Source organism: Alligator mississippiensis, chromosome 13 (assembly GCF_030867095.1).
Source record: "Alligator mississippiensis isolate rAllMis1 chromosome 13, rAllMis1, whole genome shotgun sequence".
NCBI classification, from domain to species: Eukaryota; Metazoa; Chordata; order Crocodylia; family Alligatoridae; genus Alligator; species Alligator mississippiensis.
Genome location: NC_081836.1, coordinates 59289764 through 59310331, shown reverse-complemented (window position 1 = coordinate 59310331; position 20568 = coordinate 59289764). Strand labels below are relative to the sequence as shown.

Here is a 20568-nt window from a genome sequence, read left to right as displayed (position 1 = left end):
GGCTCTATTTGTTGTCATCAAGGACTCTCCCTGGCAGTGGCTGCTGCCATGGCTCTTGCAAGAATTACGCTTGTCTACTTCGCTCGCCGGCGTGGTTTGTGAGAAGCCAGGGGCGCCACGACCTCTCTGCGTTGTAGAGAAATTACCAGAGAAACGCAGCGAGCAGAGCACTGTCTTTGGCTGATCGTGACATTTGATACTGTCTGCAGAGAAGATTGTAGAAGCTCTGCCCTAAAACCCATTGTCCTCACAAAGCAACTTTGATAATTAGAGGATTTAATGACGGGTGGATGAGAAGCATGATGGCAGGTGGGAAACATTTCCAATCCGGTCCTGGTAATTAGCACCACAGGTGCCTTCACGCACTCGAGACCTGGCCCCTTGCACACCTGCGCACGAGCGTGGCCCGCTCCGGCACGCCGCAACCCCGGCACCGCGGGCCAGACTCAGCTAATCTCGGTGATAATTTCCCAATTCATCGAGTCCGCTAGAAGGCGGCAAGTACGGCGCTGCAAACGGGGTAGTCGGCCCGGCCCGGCCGGCGCGGAGAGGCCGTGGCTGCAGTGTGGCCCGCCGGCGGCCTGCTGCTACTACCCGCCCAGCTGCGCCGGGGCTTTGGCTCCCCCGCCAGCGCGGCCCGGATTGGGGAGGGGGCGCAGGCTGCCTTGCCCCCCGCCCGGGGGTCTCTGCCCCGGCGGCCTGCGCGGCAGAGCTGGCTTTGCCGGTGCTGCTGAGGGCACGTTCGCTTGCTTTACGGGCGGCCGCGTCACGGCAAGCTTTCGGGCGCGTCGGAGCGCGCGTGCACACGTGCCCGGCCCGGCCCGGCCCGGCCCGGCCGCGCCTCGCCTCGCCTCTCCTCTCCTCTCCTCTCCCGCGCGCGCTGAGGAGCAGGCGCGGGGAGCGCCGAGCGTATCGATGGGCGGGGCGGGGCGGGTGGGCGAGCGCCGAATCCTCGATTCCCGCCGGGCTGCGCGCGCGGAGGGAGGAGTGGGGCGGGGCCCTGCCCGGCCGCCGTAGCGGTTGCAGGAGACACGCCCCTCTCGGTAACGGCCCCCTCCCCGTGTCCGGGCGGGGCAGGGCACGCGAAGCGCCGGCCGTGTGCACGTGTAGGCCCGCCCCGCCCCGTTAGGCCTCTTGGCGCGTTTGGGCCTCGCTGCCCGCCCGTCCGCCGGCCGAGCGGAGCGGAGCGGTCCCCTCAGGCGTGTGGCGGGTTCGGGAGCAGCGCGGGGCGGCCCGGGGCCGGGGCCGAGCCCGCGCCGTGTCCGCAGCGCCATGGCCTCGGCGATGGGCGACGGGCATCGCCGCTTCCTGCAGGCGCTGATGTCGCACGGCATCGTGGAGGGCTCGGAGGCGAGGCGGCTGCACAGGCTCTGCTGCGAGGTGCACAAAGGTCAGTCCCGTCCCCCCCCCCCCCCGGTCACTGGGGCTGGGTCGCTGCGGGAGTGGGGGGCTCCAGGTCACCTCGCCTGGCCGCCCCAGCCCCCCCCCCCCCGGGCGCACAGGAGGCCGGGGCCAGATAAGATGCCCAAGCGACCTGACTGTAAACGCACACACGGCAAACACCCCTGGGCACACTCCGTGCGTGGCGTGGCGGGACATGGAGCCGGTAGCGCGGGCGGGCAGTCGTGGGCGGCCTCGTAGGAGGGTGAATGAGAAGCCAGCCAGCCGCGCAGGCGACGCCCGCCGCCGCTGGAAGGCCGGCTGGCCGGCCGGAGTGCGTTCGGACCCCCGGACCGGTTGTGTCGGGGACTTCTAGCACAAGCGCGATCTTTAGAGTGGCGTATTTCAAGGTCGATTTACTCTTGTAATGAACAGCTTTTGTATTAAAGTAAAGATTAAAGTAAATTTATCTTTTCTTGCTAAGTTTCTTTTATAGGGAAGTTGCACGAAGTGTTTGCTGGAACAAAAAACATCCTTCCAGGTTAAATCCTCACCAGATGGTTTGCATTGAGGTTGCTCCATTTGCATAAATACACTGTGTTTTACAGAGCGCTGAGCAGGAACTTTGGCTCTGTGCTCTTTTTTTTTTTTTTATTAATTTGAAGCTCATTTTCAAGGGTAAATGGTACAGACACGTGTAATCAATTCAGTTATGATGTTTTCGCAAGAACAGTTTGTTATCTGTATGACATTCACTAATTTTGAAAATGTGGTGGGAACAAAGTTCACTAAAGATGAAATGAGCAACTTTTTAGTGCTCATTAGTAATTTTTAGTTCTCAATGGTAACTGATATAACCTGATAAAATACAAAACGGAAACTCGGTTGCTGCTTGTAAAACAACCTCTGAAAACATCAGAGCTTCAGATATTTTCATCTTGTACATATTTGTGCACAAAACTGAAATTGGCAAGGACTTGGTTTGGAAATATCTGTGGGCTCAGCCCTGCCAACACTTGTGTGTGTGAATAACTGTATGACATGTAAGTAAAGTATTTGTAAGATTGGACCCAAAGGCAACTTGTGACTTATCTTGAAAATATTTTACCTTTAGTTGGAAAAACTATATATTAAAAGTGACTTTTGTGTTATGACGAAAATCTTCAAATACGGATGCAACAAATACTGTTAATAAATTAAAGTTGAAAGGCAAGTTGCTCAAAATATTGAGTGACCTAATTCCTAGCTCACATTGACTTGCTACGTGGTGCTATAACTTACCAGTGCGTCCCTTAAGGTATCCTTTTGTTTCCCAGTATCTCACCTTTTACTTAAAAAGACCTCTTTAGCTGATAATGACTGCAAAGAAAGCCTCAAGCTGGTGAACTGAGTATAACCAATGCAGAAATGTGTACACAAGTCTGCAGAGAGCCTGGAAAGGTCACTGCTAGCTGGGTAACCCATCCTGTTCAGAGCACCGTGCCCAACAAAAAGAATTCAGGTGTCGCCATCGACAAACATTGTATTTCTCACATGAGCCAGGACAGGGAGGGTTCACAGATCTGCATAGTCTACTACGTCTCTTTGTTGTTACAGACAGGGTACCGTTTAGGAACTAATCAGAATGAGCCTGAGAGTCCATGGGCATAACGACACCCCTCTGATTGGGAGCTGGGACAAAGGAGCCTAGTTGAACATCTGTGCATGCTTCCATTTTGGTTTCTCAGTGGTTTATGACTGGAAGAGAGTTAAAGTTTTTTACAGTGCAGACACCTAAGCAAGTCATTGTGCCATGTTTGGTAAAGGATCATACAGTAAAGAGTACAGCTGGCCAAAGCGGGGGCCTGGATCAAGTAACTTTGAATATTATGGGAGCTTGGGCCAGTGAGCTACATGGTGGTAAGGGCTAATCAAACACCTATCAGAAGGGATCATCTAACAGGAAGATTTCCTGAAAACAGTGTGGCGGCCATGAAACTCCCCTCTTCAAAGTACTCTGTGTTCACTCTACTTCTATAGAGTGTGCTAGTATGGCACGAACAAGTTTGTGAAAACTCTCAGTGTGAGAGTTTAAATGTTATAACCATATTAAAACCTCTGCCTTAAAGGCCATGTGTCAAGTCAGGAGATTTTGAGGAGAAAAGGACCTTGAACTTCACTCATAGACTAGAACACACTTATTTTCTTTGTAGTCATGTGAACAAATGGAGTAATGATGTCAGAGCTGCGCTGCTGATGGCAAAGAAGTGCTGACGCTCTTTCCTACTGCGATATTGCTAGGTAGTCTTCTATGAAGAAACCCGGTCCATATGTGTCTATTATTGGAGTGCTGCTGCTGAAGCCTCAGCTGTGCAGTGTCTCAGTTCTACGTTCTCTGTGTTCCTGGATACAGCCTTTACTGAGGCCAGATGCACCTAAGCCAGTGCATCAGAATAATTAGCTCTGATGAAATTACAAGGATATGTGCTAAAGAATTAGCTTAACTGAATGAATTAATACCCGACTACCCCTCTTGTATCTATATGTCAGAGCACAGTATTCTGAGGGCTGTGACATCATAGCTACAAAAATGGTGTGATTAATTACAAGAGAACAAAAACACTTTTTCAGATAACTTGGAACTAAGATTTGGAATAATTAATTTGTGTAGCTTCTGGGCTAAATTATGAGACCATGGTTCTTCCTAATGGTCGTCATATTTGCTTGTTCTAAGCATTTCAAATTTGTAAGCCTTTTGGGTCAGTGACCATCTTCCTGTGTTGTGCAGTGTACCTGTCAGAAGGGGTTCTGATCCTGAATAGGTTTTCAGCATTGATATGAATATAAATGCATAATGCCCCTATATGTTCATCCATAAAACTGTGCGGTAAAGTAGTCTATATGCTTATACTGATGTACCTCTGAAGGCAACACTCCTAGGAACTATGTTTTGCTGAGAACTATTTGAAAACGAACACTTCAGTTATAACTCAAATATGCAGGATAGTTCAAGATGTTGTGGTTTTGCGTTGTATTTTGTTAAAGCCATAACTAGTGGTATGACCCTTCCAGTGCATAAAGCATATCGCTGAAAACTAGAGCAAGACTAGACACCCACAGCACTCTGCCTTCCTCTTGTTGTCCAGCATCCTCAGCACCTTCCTGGGGGAGCCTTTACTAGGGATGGTGACCTCGGTTGTACCAACCAGTATATCTACATATATTACCGTGCTGCTAGCATGTGTGTGGGATCAGCTGTGAACCTGTATCAAGGTGCTGACTTTGCCAGGAGAATGGGTGGAACAGCTTCATTTTGTGACAAGAACTATGATCCTTCCAGCTGCCCCAAATCAGAAAACGGAGCAAGGATAATATAATTGTTTACCCTGTCCTTTTTTCTTGCCTTCTCACACTTCCTGCACTTCCTTAACAGCTGGGAGATGCAGATACCACAGTGGTTTTAATCTTCTCCAATTTTAGCTGGAAAGACCCTAAATCTTCCAGCCCCCTGGAAAAGACAGCTTTCTCTATAAGAGTACTTGCTTTCTCCTGCCTAGATTCATGGCCCATGAAACCTGCATTTTCTGTGCTTTAATATATTTGAATTTGATGTGTACTCAAAATAAATGTGGGTGCATTATACTGACTCCTTCCTTATCTTCTAAAGACTTGTGCAGTCATGAATATTTCTTCTGTTAAACCCTTTTAAATTGAGTGACTAACTGCAGGGACAGAAGAGTTTTCAGCTTCCCCTTTTTCCATTTTACTTCTGACAAATCTACAAGTAAACTTTCAACGACAAGTGCTAATAAACAGCCGCCCTGTGCAGTGTTTCAGAATGCATTATAGAAAATAAGTAACTATATACTGACTTACCCTTATGTTTGATATAAAAAGGCTTTGATAAATGCCTGTGAAGGACCCTTGATAATAGACAAAAGAGCAGGTTATAGAAAATTGCTTTTTTCTGCTTGATGCTCAAAAGGAAGTATCTTGGCTTAAAGAAAGACTCATGTTGATTATACTAAAATTGTTTTGTTCAACTAGACTTGGTGACTGGGGCTCAAAAGAAGCAACCATAATAGCAAGTGTTGTTGTTTAGCTCTTTGTTTCTTGGGCACAAGAAATTTGGTGCTAGATTTGCAGAGAGACTTCTTGTGCTGGAAAGAAATTATATAAAAGGGTGGATTCAAACCTTCCATTTCTGAAGCATTTTTGCTTTACTGCCCCTTGTGCTATTTTAAATGTGGTGTTCTAGGAAAAAGCCCCTGCATCTGTTTCTGCATGTGACATATTGTGCTAATTGTGTTAATATCTTGCCTGCAAAGTTTAGCTAGAGTTATGGGGAATTTTTTTGAAATCTGTGGTGGAATTTAAATAGCCATCTGTTTGAAGTCTAAGTTTTATATTCTCGGAGTTGTACCTGTGTAGAAGATAAAATACCCAGTCCATTGTGTTATTATGGTGTATCACTTTACAGTACCCAAAATCATGGTAGATGCCTTACAAACATATATTGTCCCAGCCACAAAGAACTAGCTGTTTTTAGATACGGCAGAATGAAGTGTCATGAAGTGCTAGGGAGAGGCTAGAGAAAAAAGTACTTTCAGCAAGCAGTTCTTCAGTAGTGGCTGGTGTGCAGCACTGGTTTCCAAACATTTGGGGGTTTTTTAAGTTACAAATAATATAAATGATTGTGAGTCATTTCTTAGTGGTATTGTAGGGAAAGGGGGTCTCAAAGAAGGATCTGATTAAAGGGATGGGGGGGCATAGTGACTAGTGAACCACTGCTTTTCTCCACCTTATCTGAGTCATGCTGTGGCCCGTGACTAAATGTTTTAGCATGGTACTCATGGATCACTGGCATGCGACTATCTAGAGACCATCTTATTTTCAAGGCAGACTTTATCTACAGGTTCACAGAGTTTAAGGATGATAGAAAAAATCTCTGTGACAATCCTATTTGGTAGTTGTGCATATCAGGGGCCATAGATTCCACCCAGTGGTTCCTGCTTTGAGTCGGATGATTTGTGGTTGAACTAGAACGTATCTTGCAGAGACAGCCATCCAGTCTTGCTTTAAAGGTTCTAAGTGATAGAAAACTTACTCTATCACTTGAGAAGCTATTCCGGTAGTAAACTAGCCCAATTGTTAAAATAATCTGTCTCATTTCCGCTTTTAATAGTGATTGAGTAGGTGTACATTCCCATATTGAGAATGAAAGAACAAGTGGAAGACAAAGCAAGAGATGTAAAAATTTGCTGACAGCTAAGACATGCATAGTTTCGGTGCAACCAAAGCACTGCATGGACCAAGCACATGAAGCACAGTCCCTTTGAGGCCAAAAGATAGAAGAACACTCTTTCAAGACAACTGCACCATCAATGTGGGGTGGAAGGAGCTCTTTCAAGAGCTCTTGTTGAGATTCTAATGTTGAAGACCATACCATCAGAGCCATCTTACAACACCCCATTAAGGACTGCCTTGCAGATCCACCAGCTTCTCAAGACGCCTTGGAAACCATTAAGCAAATGAAGAACAACAAAGCATATGGCCCTGATGGAATACCAGCTGACACTTAAAACAAGGTGGAAAAGAGCTCTCTCGCCAACTACACATAGTTATTCTGGAAACATGAACATTCCCAGTGACTGGATACCAGAATTATTACCATAATCAAGAAAGGAGATGGATCAGATTGCAGCAATTACCATGGTATTGCACTCCTGAGTAGACTCACTCTCCTTGCCAAGGAGACTCTACCCAAGTCCCTGTGTGGTTTCAGACCACTCAGAGGTACAATAGATATGACCTTTGTTGCTAAACAGCTTCACGAGAAGTATTGCAAGCAACACCAAGCTTTTACATGGCCTTCATTGACCCAACTGAGGCCTTTGATTCAATCAACAAAGAAGCTCTATGGAAAATCCTGATGAGACTGGATGCCTGCCAAAATTTGTTTCCATTATCAGACTTCTTCACAACAAAATGACAGCAACTGTCCTAAGCAATGGCATTGAAATGGACCCCTTTCTCATTAGAACTGGTCAAGCAGGGATGCATGATTTTACCAACACTTTTCCATCTCTATTGCAGCTATTTTGTAATGATCACGAGAAATGGGATCTTTTACCAACCAGGTGCTCCTCCACATATTACAATTAGAGGGCAGGCTTTGAAAAATATTGAGCATTGGAAAAGGTAGCCATCTTTCCAAAAAGTAAATGTAGACAGTGATATTGAACACCAGGTAAAATCTTCCAGGGCTGCCTTTGAAATCATGACACCAGTACCCAAACCAAACTCCTCCTCTACCAGGCTGTTGTCCTCTCTACCCAGTTGTACGAGCGTAAAATTTGGACAACTTATTGGAAACACCTGAAAGCTTTGGAAAGTTACCTTGAGTGATATCTTTGGAAAATCCTCAATATCAAGTGGCAGCACAAAACGAATGCCAGCATTCCGGCTCAAGCAAACACCACCAGCATCAAAGCCATGTTTATGTGGCACCAACTCAGTTGGATAGGATATCTCATAAGGATGCCTGTCAACCAAGCTCTCAAAACAGGTCCTCCTCTCTCAACTCACTGATGGTTGCTGCTCTGGAACGGCCCAAGAAGAGATTTAAAGGGGGAGACTTGTGCACTGAACTGTCACCAATCGTGCTGTGATGTGCGACAAAGCAATTATCATTTTGAGCAAGCTTTCCTCACTATGGAGATGGGTAGATGAGAGAGACAAAGGGAAAGAGCCATCACCAGGATTTATTTCTTCCTCCTAGAACTATTGGCCATGTCTGCAGTTGAAATGCAGATCTTGGATCAGTCTCTTCAGTCATCTCTGGAGTCACCGATGACTTCTTCCCTATTTACTGGATGACTCATCCTCATATTGAGGGACTGTTTATAGATTCATAGATGTTAGGGTCGGAAGGGACCTCAATAGATCATCGAGTCCAACCCCCTGCATAGGCAGGAAAGAGTGCTGAGTCTAGATGACCCCAGCCAGATGCCTATCTAACCTCCTCTTGAAGACCCCCAGGGTAGGGGAGAGCACCACCTCCCTTGGGAGCCCGTTCCAGACCTTGGCCACTCGAACTGTGAAGAAGTTCTTCCTAATGTCCAGTCTAAATCTGCTCTCTGCTAGCTTGTGGCCATTATTTCTTCTGACCCTCAGGGGCGCCTTGGTGAGTAGAGCCTCACCAATTCCCTTCTGCGCCCCCATGATGAATTTATAGGCAGCCACAAGGTCGCCTCGCAACCTTCTCTTGCGGAGGCTGAAAAGGTCGTTTTTCTAGTCTCTCCTCATAGGGCTTGGCCTGCAAGCCCTTAACCATACGAGTGGCCCTTCTCTGGACCCTCTCCAGGTTATCCACATCCCTCTTGACGTGCGGCGCCCAAAACTGGATGCAGTATTTCAACTGCGGTCTGACCAGCGCCCGATAGAGGGGAAGTATCACCTTCTTGGATCTGTTCGTCATGCATCTGCTGATGCACGATAAAGTGCCATTAGCTTTTCTGATGGCTTCGTCACACTGCCGGCTCATGTTCATCTTGGAGTCCACTAGGTCTCCGAGATCCCTTTCTGCTTCCGTGCTGCCAAGCAGGTCATTTCCTAGGCAGTAGGTATGCTGGACATTTTTCCTCCCTAGGTGCAGCACTTTGCATTTCTCCTTGTTGAACTGCATCCTGTTGTTTTCTGCCCACTTGTCCAACCTGTCCAGGTCTGCTTGCAGCTGTTCCCTGCCCTCCGGCATGTCCACTTCTCCCCACAGTTTTGTGTCATCCACAAACTTGGACAGAGTACACTTCACTCCCTCGTCCAAGTCACTGATGAAGACATTAAAGAGTATCGGTCCAAGGACCGAACCCTGCGGGACCCCACTGCCCACACCCTTCCAGGTCGATACCGACCCATCCACCACGACTCTCTGGGTGTGACCCTCTAGCTGATTTGCCACAAACCGGACTGTGTAATCATCCAAGTCACAGCCTCTTAACTTGTTCACCAGTATGGGGTGGGATACCGTATCGAAGGCCTTCCTGAAGTCTAAGTATACGACATCCACCCCTCCTCCTGCGTCCAGGTGTTTCGTAACCTGGTCATAAAAAGAGACTAGATTGGTCAGGCACGATCTGCGTGCCACGAACCCGTGCTGGTTTCCCCTCAACATAATTTTTCCTGCTGGGCTGTCACATATATGAGCCTTAATAATCTTTTCAAACACTTTGCCAAGGATGGAGGTGAGACTGACTGGCCTATAGTTGCCTGGATCCTCCTTCCTCCCCTTCTTGAAAATAGGGACGACATTGGCCCTTTTCCAGTCCTCCGGGACCTGGCCCGTGCGCCACGAGCATTCGAATATTCCCGCCAGTGGCTCTGCAATGACGTCGGCCAGTGCCTTCAGCACCCTCGGATGGAGCTCATCCGGGCCTGCCGACTTAAATGCATCCAGTTCTTCCAAGTGACTGCAACATCTCAGGGTCAACGCTTGGTAGTCGGGCGCCCTGCTGTTGTCTGTCTACAATCCCATTGTGAGACTTGTCTTGTCCCTTGTTTAGGAGCACTGAGGCTAAGAACTCATTGAGTTCAGCCTTGTCCCCCCTGTCCGTCACCAATTGCTTTTGCCCATTCAGTAGCGGTCCTATTCCACCCTAGGCCTTTCTTTTACTTCCTATACATCTGAAAAACAATTTTTTGTTATCCTTGACTTGGGATGCCATCCTTAGCTCCGTGGTAGCTTTGGCCCATCTAACTGCCTCCCTACAACTGCGAGCTGAGGAGGTATACTCCTCTTTAGTAATCCCTCCCTGTGTCCACTGCTTATATGCCCCCCTTTTTGCCCTTAGGCTGCTTTGGATTTCTCTGGTCAGCCAGGGAAGCCTCTTGGCCCCTTTCCCCGCTTTCCTGCGCATTGGGATCACCTCCCCCTGTGCCCGAAGGATAATTTCCTTAAGGCACAGCCACCCTTCCTGGGCTCCCATCTTGCCAAATCTCTTACTCTGCAGTGCGTCCTTGACTTAAACGCCTGAGTTTGCTGAAGTCAGCCTTCCTAAAGTCCAGCACTTCCATCCTACTAGTTACCTTACCCACTCTACGCCTTATGACTAATTCTTTTATTTGGTGGTCACTGTCCCCCAGGTGACCGCTGATCTGTAGGTCCCCTACCATGTCATCCCCTGTTGCCAATACCAGGTCTAGTAAGGCATTCCCCCCGGTGGGACCCTGTACCTCCTGCGTCAGGTGGAGGTCCTGTACACAAGATAGGCACCTGTTGTTTCTCTCTTGGTCGCAACTGGCTCAGCAATGTAGCTAGGGTGTGATGGGTACTGCCTTTGATTACAAAGCAAAACCAAAGTCCTGGCAGCTGGTTCTTGTTACAGATGTGAAGGCACTTTTGTAAGCAGGTTAACCCTGGGTTTCTGGCCAGATTCAAAACTGAGCGGTTATGTTCTGCCTCCCTTGCTTCCTCCTGTTCTTATTCCAGACTGCTGTGGTGTTGTGCACTATCCAACACAGCACCCTGGTCTGTCTCCCCGTGGCGCTCTTTTAGTCTGCAGGATGAAGCTAGTACTACACAGCTATGTGGTGAAGAGCTAAATTCACAATATTAGTTATTAATAATAAAAGATAGGATTCTCATTCAAAGCAATCCATGGTGAAGTTGAGTTGGACTGAAGCAGAAGTTAACTCTTTGTCTTTTGTTCTATGTACTCTTAGCACAGTGAGAGGGCTTTTTGGTTGGTTCCTAGTCACTGCTGTAATAAAAATGATAACTTAAAAATCAGATGAAAATGATAAATACCCACTGACATAGTTTGATCTTTGCATGTGTGAAGGCCAAACCTGGAGAATGCAAGGAAGTTACTGAAACGTGTTCTTAGGGACGGCCTTGTGAATAAGCTAGTATCAGAAATGCAGTTGTTACCTGTGAAATTTGAAGTTTCATTCTTTTCTACATTTAAAAATGGATTAAATTATTTGGCAAGATTTTTAAGTCTCAATAGGGAGCTTTTCATAGAAAAACTTTTTCAGTTTGTATTAGGGAAATGAGGAAGTGGAAAAAAGTTAGACTTTTCTTACTGAAGCTTATCTTCCTTTTGGCCAGTCTGTGGTGAGATCTAAACTTGAATACCACTGCTTTTAAACCCAAAGTCATATCATACCTCATTCTGCACAGTGAATTCTGATTTTTATGTTGTTTAGTGCTAACCCTTGAAAGCTGATGAACTACATGTTGAAGATTATTGTACACGTGTCATTTTCCTTAATGCAGTTGTGTTCTGAAAGCAGACTGTAAATACTACATCACTGCTGTTTCACTGTGAGGTTGACATTACATCTGTCTGGTGTTGAAGTGGGAAGAGGTTAGAATAAGAGAATGCTAGTCGAAGAGTGAGGGTTTCAGAGTAGAACTGCGTTTCGTCTTGCCCATGCAAAACCAACATCCACATAGTGAATAAGTGCAGAATAAGTTCACACACTTTTCTGACTATGCCACATGCCTAGATTTTAAGTGAGACATGTAAATACAGAGATTGGCTTGTTTTTTGAAGCCCTTACTAACACTTTTTTCCCCCCTTTTTTGCCCTAACTGCAGGTTAGGGATAACGATCCCTGGGTCTTTGTCCCTGCTATATTTTTGCTATTACTTTCTTTGACTGAAATGGTATATACGTTAAAGTGGCCATTAATCAAAAGGCAAAGCAGCAGTTTGCTTGCTCTGTTGCTCACAATCTATGTGGGCAGAGGGACTTCAGTACAGACGTGGTTCTTGGCTCCCGAGGGAATCTCTGGTTTGTCATGGCCAGTGGTCTAATTCACTTACATACCAAATGGTTTAGTGTTAAAAACTTATCTCAGGCTTAAAATGAGATTTGGAGAACATGACAGTATTCAATTTATTTACTGTGCTGGTCTGTCAACTATCCTTGAGCTAACAATTTCTACTAAAGAAATTCTCTACTGCACTGACTTCAGCCTGTGCATAATGAGCTCTGCTTCTCATGCTGCCACCCATTCTTGTCTGCATACGCACTGGTGGCATGTTCAGGGCTGGGGATCATTTGCTTACAGAAGAGAGAAAAAATTCTAGTTGATTCCCACATATGTACTTTTGAGACATTTTGCAAAAAGAATATTGGAAGCTATTACTTAATGTTGCTTCTGAACACTTAGGGTGAAATGCTGACTCTGAAGAAGTAAATAGGAGTTTTGTTGAATTTGGTGCAGCGAGCTGTGATTTCAGTGTGGACAGAGTCCTTTGCTGACAGCTTGTGCAAGTTCTGTCTTGGCACCAGGAATGCTTGCAATGCTTTCTTCTGTGGTGTGGTAGTGTGGAGGGAGGTAGCTGTGATGGTCCAGGAATTATGCGAGAGGCAAGGATTTTTTTAGGGTGATGTCTTTTGTTGGGTAGGATAAAATTAATCAAGTTCTGAATGCAAAGCATCATTCATCGGGTCTGAGTCCTAACCATGCATTTGGTCCAATAAAAGATATCACCCCTGGAAAATCCTTGCCTCTTACAGACTGCTACGGTATCATCTGAAAGCCCATTTCACTGATGTAACTCCTGTAACCAAGTTCCTTACACACAGGATGTGGCTCAAAATGCAACCTGACAGCTATGTGAAGCCAGAATTTAATACCAGGAAAGCTGACATTAGAAACTCCATGGGAAATGGAGAGCGTGGAAAAGGGAAGAGAGCAAAGTTACTATTGCATTTAACACAAGAATTAAGCTTACATGGTAACTTTTCATTCCATTCAATTTACCATGTTCAAACCAGCCACTTGGAATGGACTAATGTTGTTGGACCCCTGAAGAGCCAAGCAACAGCCACGGGGTCCCTGAATATAGCTACTGATGTCCAAAGAGCTGGATTCTCCTGCTAGCTGGTGTGGCTTTGCAGGCAGCCATGATATAAGAGGAGCACAGGAAAAATGTGTGCCAGGTACACATAATGCACGTTACAAACTGTCTTTGACAAAAGTCGTTTTGCCCAAGGCTGGTTTTTCCGTGCGCGAAGTATAAGATTGCCTGTCTCATTAGATAACCAGATTTTTTTTAATTTCCAGTCTACTATGCTCATGATAAATTGGATGACTTCATCAACGTTATAAACACCCATCTGCAGCCTCTGTTTATGCAGATCCGGAAAGGAATATCTGAAGAGGACGGGAGAGCCCATTACGCGCTGGTGAGTACGTGACGTGCTGCCATCTTGTGGACTTTGCATCTAACCAGAAGTTCCTGCTCACAACACGCCGCACTTCAAAGGTGCACCAGGGAGGGGGGGAGTTACCTGATTATTGGACATAAAATTAATTTTTGTGGGGAACAGGCTAGTGAAAAATGCACATTCATCCTTCCATTTTACATTAGTAGCTCCTGTGGGCAGGGTCCACAATCTTGCCAGCTTGGAACAAATATAACTTATAATTTCTCTCCAGGCTCCAGATGCCATCTTTGGCTGCCATGCAGTTGGAGTTATCTATAGAACTGCTGTAACAAAAGATTATAATAGGAATACTATTTAGAGCAAACATACAGACTCTTACAAATAAGGGATGTATCTGCCAGCAGGTTTCTCACACTTAGCACTGTCTTGTTTTCTTTTTGCTGGGCTCCTCCAATCTGATGCTGACAGCTGCTATAGGATCTACATGTAGAACAGGGAAGTGGGAGGATAAACTGTCAACACGATAGGTGCGTGGGAATGGAACATGGCAGCAAGGACTGTATTAGTGTCTGATGTATTTTGCATAAATATTGTTTAAGATCTGGTGCTGAAAGACAATTTTTAAAGGAACCTTTCATTTTCAAGAGAGCTTCCAGTTGGAAAGCTCCCAGAGTTCTCCAGCATGGGTGGTTTGCTTCTGCTAATCAAAAATCCTTCCCGTGGAAAAGATCAGATAAGAAATAATTTACAAATAATGGCCCTGCAGGTTCTGGATTGTAAGCAGCAGGTGAAAAGCACTGCTTGGTGATTTCATGGGGTGGGGAATCCCTGTGATCTTTGTCAATGTCTGTACCTTTCTCTGCTTCCTTTCCAATCTGTAAAATGGAGCTAATGATGCATAATGGTGGAAGGTACAAAAGGACTATAAATGATTAGTTGTGGTTTGCCATACTGCAGTAAGGCTGTCTGCTGGGCATAAAAAATCATTATTAATCATTTATCATTACAGTCCAGTACAGCGCATTTGGAGTGCTGCTGTATTGTATCTCACAGCCTCTCACCTCCCTGCAGAAGCTAACCCGTCACCTCAAACACTGGCTCAGCGTGCAGGACAAGTTCACTTCAGTTCGCACACGTACATCCGAGCCAGCACACGGAGAGGCCTGTGGCCGGAATGCAGAGAACAGTTCAGGCCAGGACTGAGGTGCACTGGCAGGGCAGGGGCGGGCACCGCAGGCTAGAGCAGGACAGGTGATCCAAGGGCAGCACAGAGAGGGGCCTTTACAACAAAAAGTCTTGCCATCTTGAAGGAACAGCCTTCTCCACATGGCTGTAGCAAGTGACTGTGTGAGACAGCATTTTGAACCAGGAACATGTTGCTTTGTTCCGATGTAAATTCAAAGGCAGCTTTACTTTATTGTAACTTTTTTTAATAGGTTAATCTGGCAGAAACTGAAATAACTAAAATGGCATCTGACTATGCAGAAAATGAGTTGGAATTGTTCAGAAAAACTGTAAGTATGTCATCTCATTAGCAAATCAGACTATTGGGGAAAAGGTGTCCTCTTTAAAATAAAAAGAATTGTCCCTGACATCCTGAAGAATCAGCTGCCATTTTGTCTTAGTTTAAAATGGTTAATTGCACCATAAATCAAGTGGAAAAACAGTGTGGGATAAACCCATACCCTGTTGGGCATAAGTTACTGTTAAATCAAAATCACCTGTGAAGGAGCGCTTCTTAGGGCTAGAAAATCGGCAGACTTGCTTTAGTTTAATAATTGTCTTTGTTCAGCAGCTCTTTCTCCCAGCATTCCCAGCAATGACTGCTGAGTCCTGTCTGGGGAGAGAAGCACCCTCATCGTAATTGGTTTCAGGACCCCCTTAACCTACATTAGATTTTGACATGAAGAACCTAGTGCTTAGATTTGAAGCTTTCTGTGAAGTGGATATTATATTTTTGCTGGTTTAGCCAATGAATTCTTTGCAGTAATAGGCAGCATTGCGAATTGCTATCTAAAAATAATGGCTTACAGCCCGAGCACTTCCCAGAGCTCCAGATCCATTCTCTGGACTCAGGATGTGCAGTGTCCAGCATCGCCTGGATTGTCTTTACCACAAGCTGTAATGAGAGTTCAGCATCTTGTGCTTTTGGCTGGCTTCTTGCTGTAATGTTTTGATCTGTTCATAGAGAGTTTGGTGTGGTGTCCGTGCCCAACTGGGGATTGTTTATCTTTTTGGAGGTTTGACATTAAAATGATAGGTGTTTGTTATAGCCAGCTGAGGGCTGGCATGTTGCTTGCCTTCAAGAAGATCCTCACTTGTATAATCGTGACATTTGTTCAAGCCCTGTCGGCGCCCCACGTCCTGTCCACACTGACAGCTTCCCGAATTGTTCCATGGCAGGTCTAGGACTTGTGCCACTTCCCTGTTGTGGCAGCAGGGCACAGGCTGCTGCCATTGTCGTCTAGAGCTGTGCAAAGCGCAGTGGTCACAAATGCCCACACCCTTCCTACACTAGTGCTCCTGGTGTTGCTGCCGGCAGGATCCACACTGCTCTCCTCCCGCCTGGCTAATTCCAAACACTGACACTATTCACAGAGGTGAAGAAAGTCGATTACATTCAGCTGTACTGCAGAGGCCAGCGGGACTGGTGACCTTCCAGTGCAGATTCTTCTCTGATGTGGAAGGTGCACGACAGATTCATCTCCACTACAGTATGTTTAGGGGGTCTTTGAATGCTGCTTCCTAAAGGCTTATTTCACGGAGTCCTGTTTGTGGAACTGTCTTCCCAGACAAGTTAGTTTGTTTAGTTTCCTGATTTGAGTTTTGACACTTGTGACTTTTATGTGCACTAACAGGATGTTGCATTTTTTTTTTTTACATATTTAAGTTATGTGCTGATATTTTTCCCCATATCAATACATTTTTATTTCTGTAGATGGATCTGATTATCTGCTCAGAAAATGGCTTTGCATCTTCCACAAACATTCTGAACCTTGTTGACCAACTTAAAACAAAGAAAATGAAGAAAAAGGAAGCAGAGCAAGTGCTGAAAAACTTGGTGCAGGATAAGTGGCTTTCTGAGGTAACTGTTTGATTGCATAGAGGATGCATTTCAATGGTTTTGACTGTTCTTTTCTTATGAGTTCAACAGCTGAAAGTGGATCTCTGCTCTAAAGAACGACTGACATGGTATTGTGTGGGTCTGCATTCGTCTCTGTACAAGCCAAGACTGTTCTTTGTGACTGGCAGCACCGCAGGCTGTCTAAGAGTTGAGATCCAGGCAGAGCTCTTTTCCAGTATGTTCACCCAGTAGAAGACATTGCAAGCCAGTACTCCCAGTTACCCGTATGTTGCAATTTGCAGTGTATAACCGAGTAAAACTGGGAAATATGCTGAACCACGTCCACAGTCCCTGTGCACGGGGTACTGCACGTATGTTGCTCTTGACTGCGGGACTGAAAGACTGAGTTCCAGCTTGTCACTAGCCCCAGCTGAGAGCGGACAGAGCAGTGATTCCGCCCTCATGCTGGTCTGCAGAGCTGAACTGTACACGGATGTTGTGCCCCTCTTGCTTCTGGAGCCACTGCACCTTCAATTTCTCGACTGTCCTCAACCCCAGGCTTCGTTGTGCTGGGACAGTCGGAGAGGTTCCCAAAGACAAAAAAAAAGGATGATCATGTGCCTGACTTGTACGATCTCAGGGAGCCTTACTTATGCTTTTGAAAAATCTCTCCTCCTTTATCCCTTTGTGTTGGGAGGAAACCTGGCCTATAATGTATATTAAAAATTGTTGCCAGATTTCCTCCCATATTTCTTAGTATCTTAATGCTGTGGTAAAGGAAACCCCACTTGAAAAAGTACCTAGTACAGAGCCCTTCCTTAAGTTTAGAGTGGCCTAACACACAAGAGTGGGCCTCTTCTGGGGTCTTTGGATGAGCACGTATTCTGGGAACTCTTAAGCTCTGGGGGCCACGTATGTTAGAGATGATGCAGCTTTTTCCTGATGGTTTATGCATATTAGATGCTACCATTTGAGCAGACTTTGGGCAGTACCCAACTGGTCACTACAGATGCCTGGAAATAAGGGGATGCCAAAATTATGCTAGAAGGTGGAGTGAGTTCATGAAAAGGGAAAGTGAATTGTAAGTCTTGTGTGCTGTTGTTGTGTCCTTAGAGAGAAGGGGAGTACACTTTGCACACTCGCTGCATAATGGAGATGGAGCAATACATACTTAACAACTACCAAGACATGGCAAGAAAGTGCAACATCTGTCACAGCCTTGCCATTCAGGTAACAAATCTGACTGGGCTTCCTTGTTAGGCATCCTGCACATTCTTAGCTAAAGCATGTATTTTTCTTGCTGAGCATTTTTCCTGTTTAAGCTTCTAGAATTGCTGTTGCAACTTAGTGATAGAGTCCGCGGTCTATAAGTACCTATGCTGACACAGTGATATTTTTGTTGCTGTTTTCTATCATTGGCAAGACACTGTTTGAACTTGGTGAAAGTGAGCTTACCCAGCAAGACGCCTGCATCCACTACACTGATTTATTTCCCAAAGCTGGATGAGGCTGGAGTTAACCTTTCTTACCCTTAAATGGGCAAAAGTCGTCAGTTGTTCCCAGCCTCTGTAAATGGTAGTTCCCAGGCTGGTGCATGCAGCTGTCTTGCTTGTGGTGGAAATGCTGGAGTTGATTGTCCCAGGGCATAAGTACACTTGCTCCACAAACTGCTTGGAGATGGCGTGCAGTGGCACCCCACAAGCATGCAATCAAGCTTTCTTTGATAAGTGGCTGGGGCCCAGCTGCCTTTTTTTCACAGCTGCCAAGCCCCTGCTAGTCTGTGCCCACCTCCCGCAGCTACTGCTCGTCTCCCAGGCCAGTCTGTCCCAGGCACATGCCCCAACGCCCTGTGGCTCTCAAGTCCTTACATGATTCTTTCACCCCAAGAAATGTCCCTCTCTGAGCCTCCACGTGGCTTTTTCCCTGTTGTGCTTGCCAGCTCCTGCTTGCAGGTATTCTCCAGCTGGAAGCTAAGTAACATTGTTTGAGCTAAAGCTCTTCTGTTTTGGAGGAAAGACTGATCTTCAGCTCTTTCCAAAGACTGCTATGCAATACTGAGGGAGACTAAAAAAGATTTCTGATTTCAGAGTCAAGTGTGTGAAACCTGTGGCATTGGAATGCACTTACCTTGTGTTGGAAAATATTTCAAAACTCAGACCGAGCCACGCTGTCCCCAGTGCAATGATTTCTGGCCTCATGAAATTCCAGGTATCAAGCTACTCATTTGAAAATTTTGTACAATAACACTGGAGTGGACTGTGGTATTTGATAGCAGTATTAGGTGACAGTACTCATGATGAAGTGTCTGTGGTTGAAGGTTCGTACTGACTAGAAACTTTAAAAGCTTCAGCAAGTGGCTGTTCCTTAGGCAACTGTAAGGGTCAGGGCTGTGCCCTGTCCTCACTAATGGGCAGGGCCTCACATCCCCTGCTGCTGGCAGCATGTTACATGGAAAAGATCTTGAATGATGTAAAAAGAACTGGCAGGATCCCTCTGTTTAACCAATGAAATGGAACCATGAGCAGCTAAGCACCAGCATATTTCCAAGCATTTGAGAATTTGGAGGTCACACAAGGGCATTGTCAGGGAAACATTCAAGTCTACAACAATCTACCTTTTTGCTGACTAACTTTGCAGTTTATTTTTCTCAACAGAGATAAATAGGACAGATTCCCACCTGCCCTCCAGCTCCCCTGGGGAGAGAAGGACAGCCTCATCCTCAAGAACAAGGCGGCTTTAGAAAGAGCAGCTATTCAGTTTTAGCATGAAGACGTCATTCTGCAAGCGGGAATGCCTGTGGGACAAAAGCAGCTGCTGCTTTATAGATTTTATTCTGTAAAAAACCTTGCCAGTGTGAAAATAAAACTTCCACTTTGGCCTCCCTGCTTCACGGTCCAGCTTGGTGCCAGCACCACTGCAGTTAGTGCAGCTCTCTTGTTAAGCACCCGTAGCCACATGGCTGTTAGTGAGGGCCCTGTGTCTGGGGAAGAGCAGAAGACTGGACTGCTGGAGGCTGAGTTCTCTTAGCCTGAATGGAGCCGTGTCCAGCCAAGTGGCATGGACCTGCTGCACCATGTTCTGTGCAAATCCCCCAAGCTGGGCTCCACGCTTATGCTGCGCACACGCTGTAACTGTTTTGAAGTAGGTGAAGTCCATGCACTTTGTTGGTGAAATGCTGTCTATGCCCCTGACAGGACTAGTGCATCTTACTTGTGAATTCCAGCCCTTCACTCCCAGCCTCCCTATTTCCTGCACTCTTTAACTGCTACAAACCTGACAGGTGGCACCAGGTGCACAGCTTGAGGTTTCTCAAGGTTTAGGAACTTGTTTTAAGCCGCTTTTTCTTTTTTAAATCCCTCAGTGTCCTGATAGTTTCTGGTTATAATAAATTGCAAGGCATGCACTTTTGCTGTATCTTCTTTTCTTTGATCTTAACCTTCCTGCAGCCTTACAGCTTCTCGGGGAAGAGGCACATGCAGGTGGTCTTCTCATCTCAGTGTGCAGGGACTGGAAGTTGGTTACTGCTCCTTTTCTTACATTTTTTCACATAATACCCCAGAAACTGGTGCAGGGTAGAAGTAGGTGTGTAATGGGAAAACTCCAGAAGGAAGAACAACCCCAGGCTCCCTCTGATTCAGCATAGTTTCATAGTTGGTCGGGTCGGAAGGGACCTGAGATCATCTAGTCTGACCCCCTGCCATGGGCAGGAAGAGTACTGGGGTCAAGTGACCCTGGTTAGATGTTCATCAAGCCTCCTTTTAAAGACCCCCGGGGTAGGAGCCAGTACCGCTTCTTTTGGACGTTGGTACCAGGTCCTAGCCACTCTGACAGTGAAATAGTGCTGCCTAATGTCTAGCCTGAAACTACCCTCTGCCAGCTTGTGTCTGTTGTTTCTTGCAACTCCTGGGATTGTTCGGGGGAACAGGGACTCTCCCAATGCCTGCTGGTCCCCCGACTAGTTTG

The 20568-nt window shown here is 46.2% G+C and overlaps 1 protein-coding gene across 1 annotated transcript; it reads left to right on the top strand.

Annotated features, from left to right (window-relative positions):
* Positions 1-1087: 1087 nt before the first annotated feature.
* On the top strand, positions 1088-20008 carry NSMCE1 (NSE1 homolog, SMC5-SMC6 complex component). Its single transcript, XM_006268456.4, has 7 exons — positions 1088-1390; positions 13438-13559; positions 14978-15055; positions 16480-16626; positions 17719-17835; positions 18693-18813; positions 19260-20008. Exons 1-7 carry the CDS (start codon positions 1273-1275, stop codon positions 19343-19345), a joined length of 789 nt encoding a protein of 262 aa, XP_006268518.2. The 5' UTR covers positions 1088-1272; the 3' UTR covers positions 19346-20008.
* The last annotated feature ends 560 nt before the right edge of the window (positions 20009-20568 follow it).